At 39.7% G+C, this 18582-nt stretch overlaps 1 protein-coding gene across 1 annotated transcript in view; it reads right to left on the minus strand.

Annotated features, from left to right (window-relative positions):
- Positions 1 to 7362: 7362 nt before the first annotated feature.
- ubr2 (ubiquitin protein ligase E3 component n-recognin 2) overlaps positions 7363 to 18582 on the minus strand; it is a 179936-nt gene continuing 168716 nt past the window's right edge. The window contains exons 42-48 of the mRNA XM_070890969.1: positions 16502 to 16632; positions 15934 to 16042; positions 14350 to 14406; positions 14153 to 14230; positions 12220 to 12390; positions 11731 to 11832; positions 7363 to 11189 (exon numbers count right to left, since the gene is read on the minus strand). Coding sequence (XP_070747070.1) covers positions 11048 to 11189; positions 11731 to 11832; positions 12220 to 12390; positions 14153 to 14230; positions 14350 to 14406; positions 15934 to 16042; positions 16502 to 16632 — 790 coding nt within the window. The 3' untranslated portion in view covers positions 7363 to 11047. The remainder of the gene's footprint in view (positions 11190 to 11730; positions 11833 to 12219; positions 12391 to 14152; positions 14231 to 14349; positions 14407 to 15933; positions 16043 to 16501; positions 16633 to 18582) is intronic.

The raw sequence follows: 18582 nt of genomic DNA on the forward strand, positions 1-18582 counted from the left end.
GGGGGAACCGTTAACGATGTCAGCTAACATGGGAGCCAGAAAAGGAAGTTGGGTGGTCAAGATTAATAAACAATCTTCTAGTAAAGGATCCCCTTGGAATGAGTGATCATAGCATGGTTGAATTTCAAATTCAGATGGAGGGTGAGAAAGTTGGATCTCAAACCAGCGTACTAAGCTTAAATAAAGGAGACTACAAAGGTATGAGGGGCAGAGTTGGCTAAAGTGGACTGGGAAAATAGATTAAAGTATAGGACGGTTGATGAACAGCGGCATACATTTAAGGAGATATTTCATAACTCAAGAAAAATATATTCCAGTGAGGAGGAAAGGGTGCAAAAAGATAGCCATCCGTGGTTAACTAAAGAAATAAAGGACGATATCCAATTACAAACAAGGGCATACAAAGTGGCCAAAACTAGTGGGAGGACAGAAGATTGGGAAGCTTTTAAAAGCCAGCAAAGAATGACTAAAAAAATGATTAAGAAAGGGAAGATAGACGATGAAAGTAAACTAGCATGAAATATAAAAACAGATAACAAGAATGTCTATAGGTATATAAAAAGAGGAAAAAAGATTGGCTAAAGTAAATGTTGGTCCCTTAGAGGACGAGACCGGGGAATTAATGATGGAGTACATGGAGATGGCAGAAACTCTGAACAAATATTTTGTATCAGTCTTTACGGTAGAGGACACTAAAAATATCCCAACAGTGGATAGTCAAGGGGCTATGGGGAGGGGGGATCACTAAAAAGGTACTCAGTAAGATAATGGGACTAAAGGTGAATAAATCCCCATGACCTGATGGCTTGCATCCTAGGGTCTTAAGAGAAGTAGCTGCAGGGATTTTGGATGCGTGGATTGGAATTTGCCAAAATTCCCTGGATTCTGGGGAGGGTCCCAGCAGATTGGAAAACTGCAAATGTAATGCCCCGATTTGAAAAAAGGAGACAGACAAAAAGAGGAAACTATAGACCAGTTAGTCTAATATCTGTGGTTGGGAAAATGTTGAAGTCCATTATTAAAGAAGCAGTAGCAGGCCATTTGGAAAAACATAATTCAGTTTGGCAGTCAGCATGTATTTATGAAGGGGAACTCATGTTTGACTAATTTGCTGGAATTCTTTGAGGATGTAAGGAACATGGTGGGTAAAGGGGAACCAGTGGATGCGGTGTATTTGGACTTCCAGAAGGTATTTGACAAGGTGCCTCATAAAAGGTTACTGCACAAGTTAAAATTTCATGGGGTTGGGGTAATATATTAGCATGGATAGATGATTGGCTAACTAACAAAACAGAATCAGGATAAATGGTTTATTCTCGGGTTGGCAACCAGTAATTAGTGGGGTGCCGCAGGGATCAGTGCTGGGACCACAACTATTTACAATCCATATTAATGACTTGGATGAAGGAGCCGAGTGTAACATCGCCAAGTTTGCTGACTATATAAAGATGGGAGGGAAAGCAATGTGAGAGGAGGAGACAAAAAAAATCTGCAAAAGGACATAGACAGGCTAAGTGAGTGGGCAAAAATTATGCAGATGGAGTATAATGTTGGCAAGTGTGAGGTTATGCACTTTGACAGAAAAAAAAAAATCAAAGAGCAAGTTATTATTTAAATGGTGAAAAATTGCAAAGTGCTACAGTACAATGGGACCTGGGGGTCCTGATGCATGAAACACAAAAGGTTAGTATGCAGGTACAGCAAGTGATCAGGAAGGCCAATGGACATAAGAACATAAGAAATAGGAACAGTAGGAGGCCATATGGCTGATCTGATCATGGACTCAGGTCCACTTCCCCGCCCGCTCCCCATAATCCCGTATTGTTTAAGAAACTGTCTATTTCTGTCTTAAATTTATTCAATGTCCCAGCTTCTACAGCTCTCTGAGGCAGCAAATGTGACAGATTTACAACCCTCAGAGAAGAAATTTCTCATCTCTGTTTTAAGTGGGCAGCCCCTTATTCTAAGATCAAGCCCCCATCAGTGAAAACATCCTCTCTGCATCCACCTCGTCAAGCCCCCTCATAATCTGATACGTTTCAATAAGATCACCTCTCATTTTTCTGAATTCCAATGAGTAGAGGCCCAAGCTACTCAACTTTCCTTAGAAGTCAACCCTCTCATTCCCGGAATCAACCGAGTGAACCTTCTCTGAACTGCCTCCAAAGTATATCCTTTTGTAAATATGGAAACCAAAACTGCATGCAGTATTCCTGGTGTGGCCTCACCAATACCTTATATAGCTGCTTTTATACTCCATTCCCTTTGCAATACAGGCCAAGATACCTTGGCCTTTCTGATCACTTGCTGTATCTGCATACTATCCTTTTGTGTTTCATGCACAAGTACCCCAGGTCCCGCTGTACTGCGGCACTTTGCAATCTTTCTTTATTAAAATACTAACTTGCTCTTTGATTTTTTTTCTGCCAAAGTGCGTGAGCTCACACTTTCTGACATTATACTCCATCTGCCAAATTTTTGCTCACTCACTTAGCCGATGTCCTTTTGCAGATTTTTTGTGTCCTCCTCACACATTGCTTTTCCTTCCATCTTTGTATCATCAGCAAACTTGGTTACGTTTCACTCAGTCCCTTCTTCCAAGTCGTTAATATATTGTAAATAGTTGGGGTCCTAGCACTGATCCCTGCGGAACCCCACTAGTTACTGGGTTGCCAACCAGAGAATGAACCATTTATCCTGACTCTCTGCTTTCTGTTAGTTAGCCAATCCTCTATCCATGCTAATATATTACCCCCAACCCCGTGAACTTTTATCTTGTGCAGTAATCTTTATTGCAAAGGTTACAATCTTGGCCTTTATTGCAAAGTGGATGGAGTATAAAAGCAGGGAAGTCTTGCTACAATTATACAGGGTATTGGTGAGGCCACACCTGAAATACTGCGTAGAGTTTTGGTTTCCATATTTAAGAAAGGATATACTTGCTTTGGAGGCAGTTCAGAGAAGGTTCACTAGGTTGATTCTGGAGATGAGGGGTTTGACATGAGGAAAGCTTGAGCCTCTTCTCATTGGAATTCAGAAGAATGAGAGGTGATCTTATTGAAATGTATAAGATTGTGAGGGGGCTTGACAAGGTGGATGCAGAGGATGGTTCCACTGATAGGGGAGACTAGAACTAGGGGGCATGATCTTAGAATAAGAGGCCGCCCATTTAAAACAGATGAGAAATGTTTTCTCTGAGGGTTGTCAATCTGTGGAATTCGCTGCCTCAGAGAGCTGTGGAGGCTGGGTCATTGAATAAATTTAAGACAGAAATAGACAGTTTCTTAACCGATAAGAGGAGCAGGCAGGGAAGTGGATTTGAGTTTATGATCAGATCAGCCATGATCGTATTAAATGGCGGAGCAGGCTCAACGGGCAGTATGGCCTACTCCTGCTCCTATTTCTTATGTTTAATGGGAATAGAGTCAAGGGAACAGGAAGTGGGTCTCATGAACAAGATGTGCGTAGAGGTCAAGAGGGGAGATGAGAGAGAAACTGGAGAAAGATGCGAGTTTCGGGCTCGGGCAGGGGGGAACCTCAGAGGAAGTTCAGACCGGTGGGCTAGGGGAAGGAAGGGAAATGGCAAGAGGCAGCTGATCAGATGGGTCTCAATCTTTGACACAAAGAAGTCCATGAACTTCTTGCACTTGTTAGCCAATTTCTTATCCATTCTGCCGCTGTCCCTTTTATTCCATGGGCCTCAACTTTTCTGACAAGCCTATTATGTGGCACTTTGTCGAACACCTTTTGGAAATCCATGTACACCACGTCAACCGCACTGCCCTCATCAACCCTCTGTTACCTCCTCAAAAAACTCGATCAAGTTGGTTAAACACTATTTGTCTTAAACAAATCTGTGCTGGCTTTCCTGAATTAATCCACACTTGGCCAAGTGACCATTAATTTTGTCCCTGATTATTGTTTCTAAAAGCTTCTCCACTACCGTTATTAAACTGACTGGCCAATAGTTGCTGGGTTCATCTTTACACCTTTTTTGAACAAGGATGTAACATTTACAATTCTCCAGTCTTCTGGCACCACCCCCGTTTCAAAGGAGGATTGGAAGATTATGGCACGAACTTCAGCGATTTCTTCCTTCACTTCCCTCAGCGTCCAAGGATGCATTTCATCTGGTCCTGGTGACTTAAGTACTTTAAGTACAGCCAGCCTTTCTAGTACCTCGTCTTTATCAATCCTTATCCCATCCAGTATCTCCTCGACCTCCTACTTGCTTCTTAGTCATTAAGCTTATGACAACCCATCCAACTGCCTTTGATGCTCCCTCCCCCTTGTCCTTCAAGCAATATCTCCCCCTAGGCTTAAACGTGATCCCACATCCTTCCCTTGCTTTTCTCTATCTCCCCTCATGGCCTCTCTAAATTCATTGCCCCCCACCCCCCACCAGAGACCCAGCACCTGCTACATTGACCTCAGTGCCACTAAACTACTGACCATCCAACTTCCTTTCTTGGCCCTATGCTAGCTGACATTGTAAACGACTTTCAATCCTTAGGTACCATCCCCATGAAACCACCATCAACACCCACCTCCTCAAAAAACACAGCTTTGGCCCATGCAAACTACTCTCACCCTCCAATTCCTCTGTAAACTTCTTGAACGGGTCATCGCTTCCCAAATCCATACCCATCTTTCGCGCAACTCCATGTTTGAATCTCTCCAATCAGGTTTGCGCACGTCACAGCACTAAAATGACCCTAATCAAAGATAAAACATTTTCCCTCCTCGACTTCTCTGCAGCCTTTGACACATTTGCCGACAGCACCCTCCTTCAACACTTCTGCTGTTGTCCAGCTCAGTGGGACTGACTTTCCTTGGTTCCACTTCGACATGTTATGTCCAATTATAGCAGCGCATTTCCAGCAATGGCTTCTCTTCCCACCCCTGCAATTTAACCTTTTAAGCCTTCAAGTCTCTATCCTTGGCCTTACTCGCCCACCTGCTGCCCCTTAGTGACATTCAAAGGAATAGGGTTAGCTTCCACATGTATGCGGACAACATCCAGTTCTACCTTTCCACCATTACCGTTGATCCCTCCACTGCCTCAGTGTTGTCACATTGCTTTTCCAGTCTTGAATGAAGCACAATTTCCTCCAGTGATATATTGGGAAGACCAAAGCCATTCCCTCTGATTTTATCCTCCTCCTCAACCACAGGTTGAACCAGACTGTTCAACCCCAAGCTGAGCTTCCAACTCCAGATGCTCATCATAAAGACTGCCTACTTTCTCCTCTTTATCACTCGCCTGTTGCTGAAACTTTCACCCATGCCTGTATCATCTCCAGATCTGACTATTCGAATGTTTTCCTTGCCGGCGTCCCATCCTCCACACTTCGTAAACTTGAACTCATCCAAACGTCTGCTGCCTATATCCTATCCTACTTACCAGTCACTCCTGCCCTTGCTGACCTACATTGGCTAAGGTTGCCAATTATCCGGGAATCTTCTGCAATTGAAGATTGATCGCCCAAATACTGCTGAGCAAATCTGTAGGTTCGCTTGGTGACCCCTGCTAATGTTTCTAAAATGGCGCCGTTTGTTTTCTGACTCGGTCCAGCCTGGGTTGCGTCTGCGCACGTGCTGCCACTCTGCTGACACAATGGAGCGGTTCCAGCGGGGATAGAGTATGGGACAGCTGCACTGCAGCCTGGCTGTTCTAGTGACATGGAGACAACTTGGTTGGATGTGGGAAGAAACACTACCTGCAGTTAAAACGTACTTTTCCGACTGAAAACCAGGGAGACATTCTCTCCAACACCTTCCTTGCCCAACGACCAACTCAATATTCCAAAACATGACTTACCACTCTCGCATCACTCGTGAGGCTGCTGCCCCCTCCCCCTTAAGCTCAGTATGTCTGTTTGTATCAAAAATTCTTTCCCCCCCATCAGCACTTCAAATCCAACATTGCCAACACCTAGGCTGGATCCAACAAAAAAAGTCTCAGTCTCACGTCTGCCCTCCCGTTCTCCACTACATCCTCTCTTGTCTTCCAATTACATTAATACTGTTATGGTCGTGTCAACATTCTTGTTCCTTCTGAATGATACATCCACATGCATTTCCTCCTGGTGCTGAAAGCAAGTTGTCTCCACGTTTCCCACCAAGTCTTTCCCAAAACCTCATTACTTTGGAGCTTCACGCATGTGCACTTTCTTTGCCTGTTCGCTGGCAGCCTTCTGGTTCTCATTCTCAAGTGACCCATCTGGAGTACTACATTCAGGCGCCAAACGTCTGGAAAGGTATGCTAGTCTTGGAGAGGACACAGCAGATTAATCAGAATACCAGAGCAAAAAGGATTAAATTATGAGGTCATGATACAAATACCTGACTTGCATTCCTTTGAGTTTAGAAAATTGAGGGTGAACTCATTGAGGAGGCAAATTATTAAAGGATTTGATAGGATAGATACAAAGAAACTATTTCTTTGGTGAGGGAATTCTGAACATAGAGGCATCATCTTAAAATTAGAGTTGGGCAATTTAGGAGTGAAATCAGGAAGCATTTTTCCCGACAGAAAGGTTGTGGAAATTTGGAATTAATTCCACCAAAAGGCTGTGGATGTTGGGCCAACTGACATTTTTAAGACGGAGATCAATAGATTTTTATTGGGCAAGAGTATCAAGGGGGATATGGAATAAAGGCAGACAAGTGGAGTTGAGATACAGATCAGCCACGATCTAATTGAATATTGGAACAGATTTGAGGGGTTGAATGGCCTCCTTCTGTTCCTACAACAGCTAGTAAAAATCACAAGCACACTCAACTACAGGGGACACAATTTTTACAACGACATTTGCAAACTGCGGACAAGTGTCTTGTGATCAGACATCACAATTAGATGTCACATGATTAAATCTCCAGGAATACATCCAACAAAAGTTGGCAACCCTACTGCCAGGAGAGGAAACCTGGATGACCTGCATTCTGATTTTCTAAATGGTCCTGTGGCAAACTGTCTCTCCTCAGCAATTCCCCTGAAACAATTGCTAAGATACCGACCACAAAAGCACTTCCTACAGTCCCTGGTTTAAATTGCCATGGCCAACTACTTGACCATGGAGCATCACAAGCAATACTAATTCTCACCCAATTTCCACGCATGTACTTCAAACAGGATTCATTGGGTAGTGATCAGAAGTGGAATCCTTGGCCTGATATTGTTCACCATCTAGCCTAAAAAAAGAGAGAAAATGAACCTTACCTGAATAATCATTTTTTTTTTATAAAAGTCTCTACTGTATAGGTTAAAATGATCTCTGGAATAATCAAAAATGTTTAGTCATAAATACTCATTTGGCATGACATGCCTTATGAAGGAGGAACAAAGACTGTTCAACACCTAAAGCATTTATTTTGAATCTTGAGCTTTTTACATATAGTACATAGTACCAATTATACATGAATTCAACATATATTAACAGCCCATTTATTACAAGTATTCTCCCAAATACCGAAAGTATTCCTGTTTTTATAAACATTTCTACAGTGAATGGAAATACATGCTAAATGTTTTCATGAGAGGAAATTGCACAATACAAGAGAATGTGGTCAATTTAAAGTACTAACAGGACAAGGAAAAGGAAAAAAAGTGGGTGTGCTTTCTGTTTCAGCAATATGTATTTTAGTTTAAAACTAAAGATTATGAATTCACTCAGCTATGTGAGGCTTTTCATCTATAACAGGGCCAGCCAACAGTGGGAAAACAGAACGGCCTCACTTTCACAATAAACTGCATTTAAGCCAACTGAAAACAAAATTATCTGGAAGACCAAGCATATCCTAATGTTATATTCAAATTGCAGCACCTGTGAATTGTCATGTTTATTCAGGCATAAAACAATCTTCCTTCCTTGACACTGTTCAAAATAGAAAAATCTCCAAAAATGGATCTTCCATTTTGAAAAAGCATAATATTGCACCAGGAATTGCATTCACTACTTTGTGCCAACACTCAGATGTAGTTTGTATATTTCATCGACCAGTGACATGGGTTCTGTTAAACACAAAATTCATTTGTAGCCTGTTATTGTTTACATGGAAATAATATTCAACTTTTTTTTGCTAATCTCAACACAGCATCAGCAAAGCAAAGATGGGATACAAACAACATGAAAACAATATTTTCAACGAGAATATATTGTTAGTATTACTTGAACAATAAGGTTTAGGTGCAGGTGAAATAACAATGTTGCTAGAGAATGAAAAGGCAAATTATCCTCAAAACTTAAACCTAATTAAGTAAAACTTCAAAGATGTGCTAAATGGTACATCTCTTCAAGTTAAGAGTTTAACATTTTAATACACTCCAATTTAGTCAATGTATGCATAAACATTGACTGATAAAGTAATGCGCATTTTAATTTATTATGCATAGTAGCAGAAAAAGCAAAAATGTCTATTTTCTAAAATTATTGTAGAACAAGCCAAGTTACATTGTTACTTGCAATATATTTTTAAAAATCACTGAAGGATCCAGAGTTGATTCCTATATTCTCACCAACATAAAGGCTATTAAAGCGAGCTAAAGATGCCCTGTACTCATTTCTAGCCACCAAGACACATGGGAGCCATTTGAAGCCTGGAGGCAATGCAGAGAAAAGCCATGAGAATGTTCTTTAGTATCAGCAGACTGAGTTATGAGCAAAGACTGGAGAAACATGAGCACTTCAAGCTTGGATAAAGTTAATTGAGAGGGGAAGTTAGATAACTGGTATAGAAAAGATAAATCCAGAACTCTACTTCAAACTAAACCATGACAGCAGGACCTAAGGGCACATGCTCATTTGAGGAGTTCATTTGATGTCAGGAAGTCCACACAGAGCAACTGACATAATTGAATGTATTTTTGGTTAGGGGAGAGGATGCAAAAATACTAAAATCATTTGAGACAATTGGATGCTGTGATGTTAGGACCTTTCTAGATGGATGAGGTGAATGGCTTTCCTCATCCTTAGCTAGCTTCTGAAATGATGACGATTGGAAAACTATATTCCTTCAGGAATAATTTTTCTAAATTTTCGCAAATTTAGCACTGAAGTTGGTTAAAATGCCGTAAAATATTTGTATTTTTTCTTCATCTTTATTCACTAACAAGATTCACTTATCACATGAAGCTCAGTATTTCAAGTCCAGAATTGTCTCCCCTCCCCCTTATTTTGATTTTGGATGGTTCTAAATAGTACAGTTGAAAATCATTCACAATTAGTTACATGTTTTGTACTGAAAAATTCCATCACACCACGAAGATTAGCAGTTCCCTTTTAAATGGAGCAGTATTAATTTTATTCCTTCTTTTCTTCAGGATTTTCATTTCATTTGTAAAAATTAAGAAAAATTATTGTAGCACAAGTCAAGCAATCCCACATAATGGTATTCTGTCGTCATCCTGGGCCAGAAGAATGTTTGTCAGAGTCCTCACCTTCCCTATACAATCCAAAGTAGTGATGCACATTGAAGGTCTCCTATTTCTGATAATTTTGCTTATCTTTTAAATCAAACTTTACAAATAATAATTTTGTTGAAAATGGTACTGCAATTGCTAACAGAACAAAAAGACCTCACTGAATTTCAGCAAGGGTAGCCACAAAATGTGTTGCTGCTGTTCGTATACAAAATTAATTTTAATCGGGCAAGTCTATCCACTGAAATTAATATACCTTAGTACTGCGTAGGTGTCACAACATACAGGCATGAAGATCTGAATCAAACCCACATTCGGCCACATTCTGTGAAGACTAAATATAGTTGTTAAAGGTATTAACACACTGAATTAGCTCATTTTATCAAACCCGCAACAGAAAAAAAACACTGGATTATTGATGGCTACGGGGCAAAATGCTCAAGGGTATTCTGCAGATTATTTTCCCGAAAACAATACTAATTCAATTATACTACCATTTTCATATTGTTTTGAGATGTTTCTTTACTAGTTTCTACAAAACAATGTCTGAAATAATCCATGATCGATCTCCAGCCAAAGAATTAATCATTGAGTTTTGCATGGTAGATGTTAGCAAGCAGTTTATATAGTTGGCTCTGACTAGCAAGCCAGTTCAGACGCAATCAATTCCTCAAGTGAATACTTGATAATGGAATGGTTCAGATAAGCGAAGATAAAAAAAAATTAAAATGAGAACTATTTCCTCTTCGCCTACCGTTATTCCTATTAACAGTATATATCAAGAAGAAACTTCTCGTCAATTCTTGCTGTTAAAAAAAAATTGCCAAGTTAACTGCCCTGATTACAGCCATCTTTTGCATCATATGGCTGTGTTTTTTTTTAAATAACTTTATAATAAATTGCAAGTTATAAAATAGCTTTATATATCATTTAAATGCATTTTACAATATATTTTCTTATAAAGCACAAATACTAAGATTTTTAACACAAACTGCTTTTTCAGTTGAGGGAAATTTTTTCTTGTACTAGTGACCACTGTACTCAATTACAGATTAGTTGACTGAAACCAGATGCACACCTTAAGAATGCACATTCACAAATCGGTGCAGCTGAGTTAACCTACTAAAGGAAGCAAGACAGAAAGGGAGGGGAAAGCTAGAATTTAAAAATTTTTTTCCAACTGAAGTCCAACAATCTTTTTCTCATTTGACCCAAAATTGTTCATTCGACATCACTAACTATAGAGCACAGAAACACACTTTGTATGTCCATATTGTATTAGTCCAAAACCTGATAAATAATGCCGATTAAAAAAAAAATCAACTACTTCGAAGATGTGGGCTTTATTACCCCAAAATGTTCCATCTTTGTGGAGAAGATTTCAAGTGCAAATAAAGCGAATGACATCTCTTTAAAATATGCACTTCACATGCATTCCACATTTTCTTAATGACAGGTGAACAGTTATGTAACATTTTTTTTTTAAAGTTACTGTAATTCAGGAGCAAGTGTTCCAAAAAATGGGTAGCCTGAGGTGTATTTCATTTAACCTGATCCTCTGATTTCCCTCGAGGATTTTTTTTGCTTCAGGATGTGCCGAGTGTCTACAGTTCTACTGAAAGCGAATCACAAGTGCTGCCAGTCGATGCCAACTAGCGTCTGATTTGCTTCTTGTGCGTGGCCAATCTCCTCTGTGATGCTATGTTGCTGCCAGAGTTTCTGCAGCTTCCTGTATCGTTCTTTGCAGAGATGAAGGGGATTCCCTCGTCTGAAAAATGCAATTAAAATAACATTACCGTTGTCAACTATTTATCCTGATACATCAATCCTCTCGGCCACAAGAAGAAACAAGATACAACAACAATGTCCAAGGCATGAGCTGCTGTAATAAATAGCAACAGGGATTCTGGGGAAATATTAGCAAATTCATTCACGTTGAAGCTGGTGTGTAAAAAAATCCATAAATTAACTGTTCTACAAAATGGTATTCCAGCATTGTTGTTAAATACGATTGAAACTAACTTGTCAGAATGGGTAAGAACTTCCTCCAACCAACACAGGTACATCTGATGATTTGCAAGATCATAGCAATTGACACAAAAAAAATTACTATGATGATCAGAAAACAGGTAGCCGAAACAAAATAAATCACAGGGAATTAACATTTATACAAGCAAAACAAAACACGTAACACAAATGTCTGCAGGGAACCCATGTCACTGGAAGTTTTAATAAAAAATCTCTACTTGTGCAAACTCTTTCATTGAAATGCATTGTCCATTTTCACAATACAAAATATAACTTTTTACCTCAGTCCCTGATCTGTCTCTCCATAATCATCAAGGTAGGGTGGTGGATAAAAGCATCCTTTTGTCTTTCCAGCCAGGAACAGCACCTGACTTTCTCGAACTCTGAAAATACAAAAGAACTATAGCAGTGTTCTGTATAAACTGTACATAATTTACATTCCCTTATTTTATCAAACACTGAATTAAGGGATTAATTTCTCACTCCTCTCCACTTAAGAGAAAATCAAATCATCAAATGATCAAGAATTCTTGAAATGTTGTCATTTGGGATACGAGAGTTGAAAGTCAGCTAAGGATTCAAGTGTAATCCTGGTGCAAAGGATTGCAGTGCTCACTCTCTACAGTTATCTGACATGCTGAATTCGGAGTTAACTCCTCCATCATGACAACAATGATTCATATCTTAACATAATTGTCATTTGTGTATCTAGCCAAGATGGAAGTGGCTCTAAAAGGTCACAGCAATAAAATTTCAAGGTTTTAACTCACCGCAGGAAAATTCCAACTCCACACCCACAAGTATAGGTATGAGCAGTGCAAGCCCCAACATCTTCTCCTTCCAGCTCTGTCTGACAGCAGTAGCTCTGAGAACACAGCATACCCCCACACACCAAGCAGAGAGTTGGTGCTCGACTTTTATCCCCACCTGATTTTGGACATCTATTTTATATTATAAATGAAAAAGGTGAACTTTGCATCTCAAGTCAATCACAAGCATAAACAGATGAAAGTCACATAACATTGTAAATTTGACCAGGAAACTGAAATGTTATTTGCCCCTTGCAAAGGGAATTGCCTGCTTTTCCAGTGTCATTTTACGATTTTGTTATGGTATCAAACTGATTTGATATTAGTTCCCACTGTTTATAGCAGGCATGTTGGTGTTAACACAGTTAGCCTGCTACAAGCCTTGGATGGTGTATCATCTTTAAGAGACACCGAGTGAATTGGGAACAGAGAAGGAAGAAAACGCGTGACTGGATCCAAATCCATCCCCACAGTTACTGTGAACAAAAATTTAACGTGAAAAGGGATCAACAGATGGTTTGCCTGGGATTTAAATCAAGGATTTTCCAATGTTCCCAAATTACCAATTGAAAAATTAGGAGCTGGTAAAATGCAGGAGTGACAGAAACAGAATTCCTTAAATCATTGCAACAGTTTCTGGTAAATGACCCATGGGTGGGAATCCAGTTCAGAACAGGTGATTGTTAATGAAAGAGATCATAGACTCAAAACATTCACAGAATGATCTGCGGAGGGTTTTTAAATACAAATATGATAACGAGGTACAATGAACTTACTGAACTGCCTAAAATAGCTGGCACACTTAACATATTATACTAGCACTGTGGTAATTTACTCCAATGGTACTTGTAAATGATTACTGCTATTTGCCCCATATATACGGCTGCCTGTGATCAACGTGGATGGTGCAAGTGGTGAAGACTGTAACAGCTACAGATGTTGGCATTTTTACCAAATTTTTTTATTTTTATAAAATGAACTCTCTTGCTCTCTCCTGGGATAATATATTTTTCTTCACCCCAACCTCTCCCTTCCTGGTAAAGAACAGGAACCATTTTCAAACTCATTTCTATTGAGACATTTCACATTTATGCTATTTTCTCATGGACTGTGATCATTGCATATTCTTAGCCTATTATATATTTCGGTGGAATTTCTATACGCACTTTAATTTAGAAATTAACGCTAATCTAAAATAGATCAAATTCTGTACCGCATCTAATAAAGAATATATGTAGAGCTTGTAACTAAGTCACTACTAGCGAGATGTGAACTTCGGTTGACAAAAAAAAAAATACTGTCTGATGATACAAGCTGAAGCAAAAAAGCAACTTTTTACAGATGTATCCCATCAGTCCAAGAGAAATCTGTTGGACAGATGTCACATGTCCTGAATTATTTGGGAAACCCCAATTTCAGTGGCAAAAAGGCTGCCCATCACACCTGCAGACTGTACCAGCAATACGTGGTTTCACAACCTGATGCCTTTATTCCTTTTCTATCTCTTACTGGAAACAGAATACCCAATCAACAATATCACTTCAAAATCTCACATCACTGATGTTATACAAGATTCAGATCCATAACAAGAAACAAAGAGATGGTTTAGTACATTACAAAGAGATGGGAAAATTAAGGCTCAAAATAGGCTTGAGATGGTGTCTGCAGTTAAAAGCAAGCATCACTGATTTTAGTGTGCATTCCCCTTATTTTGTGGTGAAGTTGAAACGTATACAGAACTAGTGTCCTTTAACTTTGTTCACAAGCATCATCAAAATAAAGCTGTATGATTTTAAGTTTAATAAAAATTAAATTCAGCAATTCATGATTCAGTTTATAGTGGATCACTGTTAGATGTAAATAGATGAAATTTGAAAGATGTTTGTGTACTTACGTAAAACAAGACGCTCTGTTAATGAGGCAACTGTAATCATCAGGAAGATCTATCAATTTGTTTGACTCCCTAGGATAGCTAGAACAGGGTGTGTGTGAAGGGAAGAGAAACTTAAATCTTTAGCAAAGTGGAACTTAGAAGACCAGATATAACCAACATGGCAAATAAATCACTAAATCACAAGGTAGAAAGCTTACCTAATAGCTGTTCTCTCCCCCTTTACAAAGCTCTGCACTTCTGTAACGCCACACCATCTACAAATTCAAGTTTTTGTTCAGATATGTTTGCTTACAACAATCACAGTATTAATATATATGCACAGAATCACAACAACTGCGAAACAGCAGATTACCTTCGCAGCTAAATGTCATCATTTTTTGATGCTTAAAATCAGCTATCCAAATCACTAATAAAAAGCAGGTAACATTTTTGAAAGAAGAAATTTCTCGGTGTTACTTAGAAATAGTGGCCCCAAGTTTCCACATGATTTGCTCCTGATTTTTAGGAGCAACTGGTGGAGAACGGAGTATCTTAGAAATCGGAATTCTCCACATTTAAGTTTTCAGCAGTTCTAGTCAGGTAGAACAGTTTCACTTTTGAACAGAATGTTTTTTTCAAAAGGGGACGTGTCCGGCCACTGACGCCTGATTTGAAAGTTTCCACAGTGAAAACGTACTCCAAACTAACTTAGAATAGAGCAAGTGAAGATTTTTGTCGGCTTCAAAAAACCTTGTCTACACAGTAAAAATCAGGCGCAGGTTACAAATTAGGCGTTGGGAACGAGGTGGGGGGGGGGGGGGGAAGGGAAGGGAAGTCATTAAATTCTACAATAAATCCTTAGTTATACTTATACAAATATTATACAAATAAATGCAACCTGAATAAAAATTTAGAAGCAAAGAAAAGAAATAAACCATGATCCTACCTGTGTGAAAGTGCTTCAGGCAGGCCTTTCAGGCAGCGGTTTGCCGTCGGGACCGACCGACGGCAGGGGGAGGGGGGGTGGGGGGAGAAAGCTGCAAGAAGCTTCAGTGCTTGAGGCAGCCGTTTGCCATCGGACCCGATGGACGGCAGGGGGAGAAAGCTGCAAGAAGCCTCAGTGCTGATCATGGAAGGGCAATATGGTTTTATTAAAAAATGTTAAAAATTGAACAGCTACAAAGAATTTGAATAGTCTCAAACAAGTGCATGTGTCCCATTTATCACAGTCTATCTTTAATTACAGAATGCACTCCCTCACCCTCACACACAGAAATATCAAGAAAATTAAAATGCAAGCCTTTGCAAGGGTTCAATAAACAAATTTTTACTTTTTCTGCAGCACTTTTTAAAATGGCCGAGTGCCAATGTTTACTTCAGACTGCGCGGGCGCGAACGCTCCAACGCGCACGCGCAGGGTTGCCGGCATGAAAAAAACTCATTTAAATTGCACCCGCCCCCTCCTACTTACAAAATCGGCGCGAGTGGTAGGCTCTGCCCCCTGTGCGCCGCGCCAAGCAGACATCGAGCTGCAAAGCGCTCGAGAATAGCGCGTTTTTTTCAGGCGCCGTTTTCGGCGCGAAAAACGGGCGCCCAGCTCGGAGGGGCGCCTGTTTTGCCGCGTGTGGAAACTTGGGGCCAGTATATTTAAGTAACTATGCACATAAATGAAAGTTTCATAATGATGAATAGCCTTTCCTTAACAAAAACACAATCATGCAACATTTCTTCAGAATCAAGAACCATTCATTCTGTTTATGCACATCCGCACAAGAAAGAAAACACAGTATTCTGAATGTTACCTTTGTATCAATCGCTCAATTGAATCGCTGTTAGTTTGGAAAAGACTCATTAGGTTTGTTGGTAGGGAAAGATAGCGGCACAACAGTTCAAAGTGCTGTGGCCCATTCTCTGAAAATAAATAGAAACAGTATTGATGTTGGAACTCCTCTCAGCATACATATCTCAACACGATTCATATGATACTCGAATGCGAGTGGAGCATATATTCTGAAATATTTACGAAAAGCTACACCATTTCAGCAAAGTGTTTGGAATACAACTGTCCATGTAACATTTAAACAAACTTTGCACAAATAAATTATTTGTATAAATTACAAAAAAGGACTGAAGTTGTTCTGTCTGGAATTCAGCATTATGTCCACCTTTCGCAGCACAAAACCAAAAGCTTTGAGAAAATGGATGTAGTGCATATTTTGGGTTTTATTTGTAAAATATATTTGCAGTGCTTAGCCTAGAAAAGCTGGGAAACATGTTCTAATATGTGGATGAAAAACTAGGTCTCAAAGTTCAAAAGTTGAAGGATCAAACTACTTCCAAGATTCAATTTTGTATTCAAAAATAAATTACCTTGCAGTTCAACCGGTACTGGGACACTATTAAGATAATGAAAGAACAAAGCTGAGCATCGCAGATAGGGCATTATTCCAGTCTTGATATATTGCCACAGGTGCCAACCTGAGGACATTAAATTCAAGGCACTACAAGAGATAAAATATAAAAGCATTATTTATGAACTGCAAGAAATGCACTTTGATCAATGAGTAATTCAGTAATCATCATCATCATCATCATAGGCAGTCCCTTGGAATCGAGGAGGACTTGCTTCCACTCTTAGCATGAGTTCTTAGGTGGCTATACAGTCCAATACAAGAACCACAGTCTCGGTCACAGGTGGGACAAATAGTTGTTGAGGGAAAGAGTGGGCAGGGAACCTGGTTTGCCACACGTTCCTTCCACTGCTTGCGCTTGATTTCTGCGTGCTCTCGGCGACGATACTCGAGGAGCTCAGCGCCCTCCCGAATGCACTTCCTCCACTTAGGGCGGTCTATGGCCAGGGACTCCCAGGTGTCAGTGGGGATGTTGTACTTTATCAAGGAGGCTTTGAGGGGGTCTTTGTAACGTTTCCTCTACCTGCCTTTGGCTCGTTTGTCATGGGCAAGTTCTGAGTAGAGCGCTTGCTTTGGGAGTCTGTGCCTGGCATGCGAACTATGTGGCCTGTCCAGCGGAGCTGATCAAGTGTGGTCAGCCCAGCGGAGCTGATCAAGTGTGGTCAGTTAGTAATATGTAGCATTTCATAAAGACCCAACATCGCACATTGTATTCAAATCTTAATTCAGGGTTAGTCTGACAACCATTTCTCTTGTGATGTCCCAATCTAGTTTCAAATTCATCAGAGTGGCTTATCTTTGCTTAAATTATATTGAAATCTGTTTTTAAGAATACATGCCTCATCAAATGTTATAAAAATCAACTCTGTCTCAAACCAGCAACAACAAATTGTCAGGGCTCCACTATAATGTTTTCTTCCATTTCTTCCATGTTCCACAGGCATTGTAGCCCCTCCAATAGCTAGCCAAATGATCATTCTTCATAATATGAATGTCCAACATGGTTAGTGAGTGATGGCAGAATATTGTAATGGTGCTGTTAGAAATTAGGATACCAAAATAATACTGTATTTGAATAATTGTATGTTTCTGCTCGAGGGTTAATGTAGAAACTATGTTTTACCTGAGAATGTTCAAATTCCACTTTCCTCGGAGAACTTGCCTCGAGACAGTGTTTTTAAGGAGTTAGATTAGAGAATGCATAACATTTTGATTTAGTCTTTAATTTGGCCAATGAAGGCCCAACCTATGTTTCTTCCATTATTGCTAATAACTGATAATGCTACGGTAGAATTTGGAGTTTGTTTAACATTTAACTCGGGGTAACACCCTGAAGGCCCATCCTTTCAAAATGGTGGAGGGAAATTACTGGGAGCTGTGCTGGTCGATTGCTCTGAGAGTAATGCCAAAGAAAGTGAGGCTGCAAGCCAGAGAACTGCCCATGCGTGCCAGCCGTTTGACCGATCAGGATTGGGTACAGCTACTTGTCATGGTCGTACGTTTTTGCTGTATAACTAATGTGTTGTATTCCATCTTAAACTCTGATTAAACACCATATACCCACCAGATTGGTTTATAGTCAAACCTGATTATTAAAGTGACCAGAGATAGCCTTAACTGGCAATTTCTAACAAATCACAATGGGACCACACACATGCACTTCCACAAAGGGTCACTGGATAATGATCAAATGCGGGAATGCAGGGTGATTTCCCTCTTCTCAGTCCAGAAAACCAAGATCAACTGCAGCACCTCCATCAGTGTCTTGGCTAAGTTCAGTTAACTCAGCACTCATAGCATTGAGCGATAATGAATATTCCCTTAAATTATTTTTCTTATTTGTCATTAAATAAGTATGGGGTGAATGTTGACCGGCCATCAGCCATGCTAAATGATAGGGCAAATGTTCACAATAAACAATATGACAATAAATGTTAACCAAATCATACCCTGGTTAAGTTGAAACACAAGAAATGTTATAGTTTTATGTTCTTCAAATGTGTTATTTTAAACACTACATTCCAAATTTTGCAGACCTAA

This window comes from Pristiophorus japonicus, chromosome 9 (genome assembly GCF_044704955.1).
Source record: "Pristiophorus japonicus isolate sPriJap1 chromosome 9, sPriJap1.hap1, whole genome shotgun sequence".
In the NCBI taxonomy this organism is placed as follows: Eukaryota; Metazoa; Chordata; class Chondrichthyes; family Pristiophoridae; genus Pristiophorus; species Pristiophorus japonicus.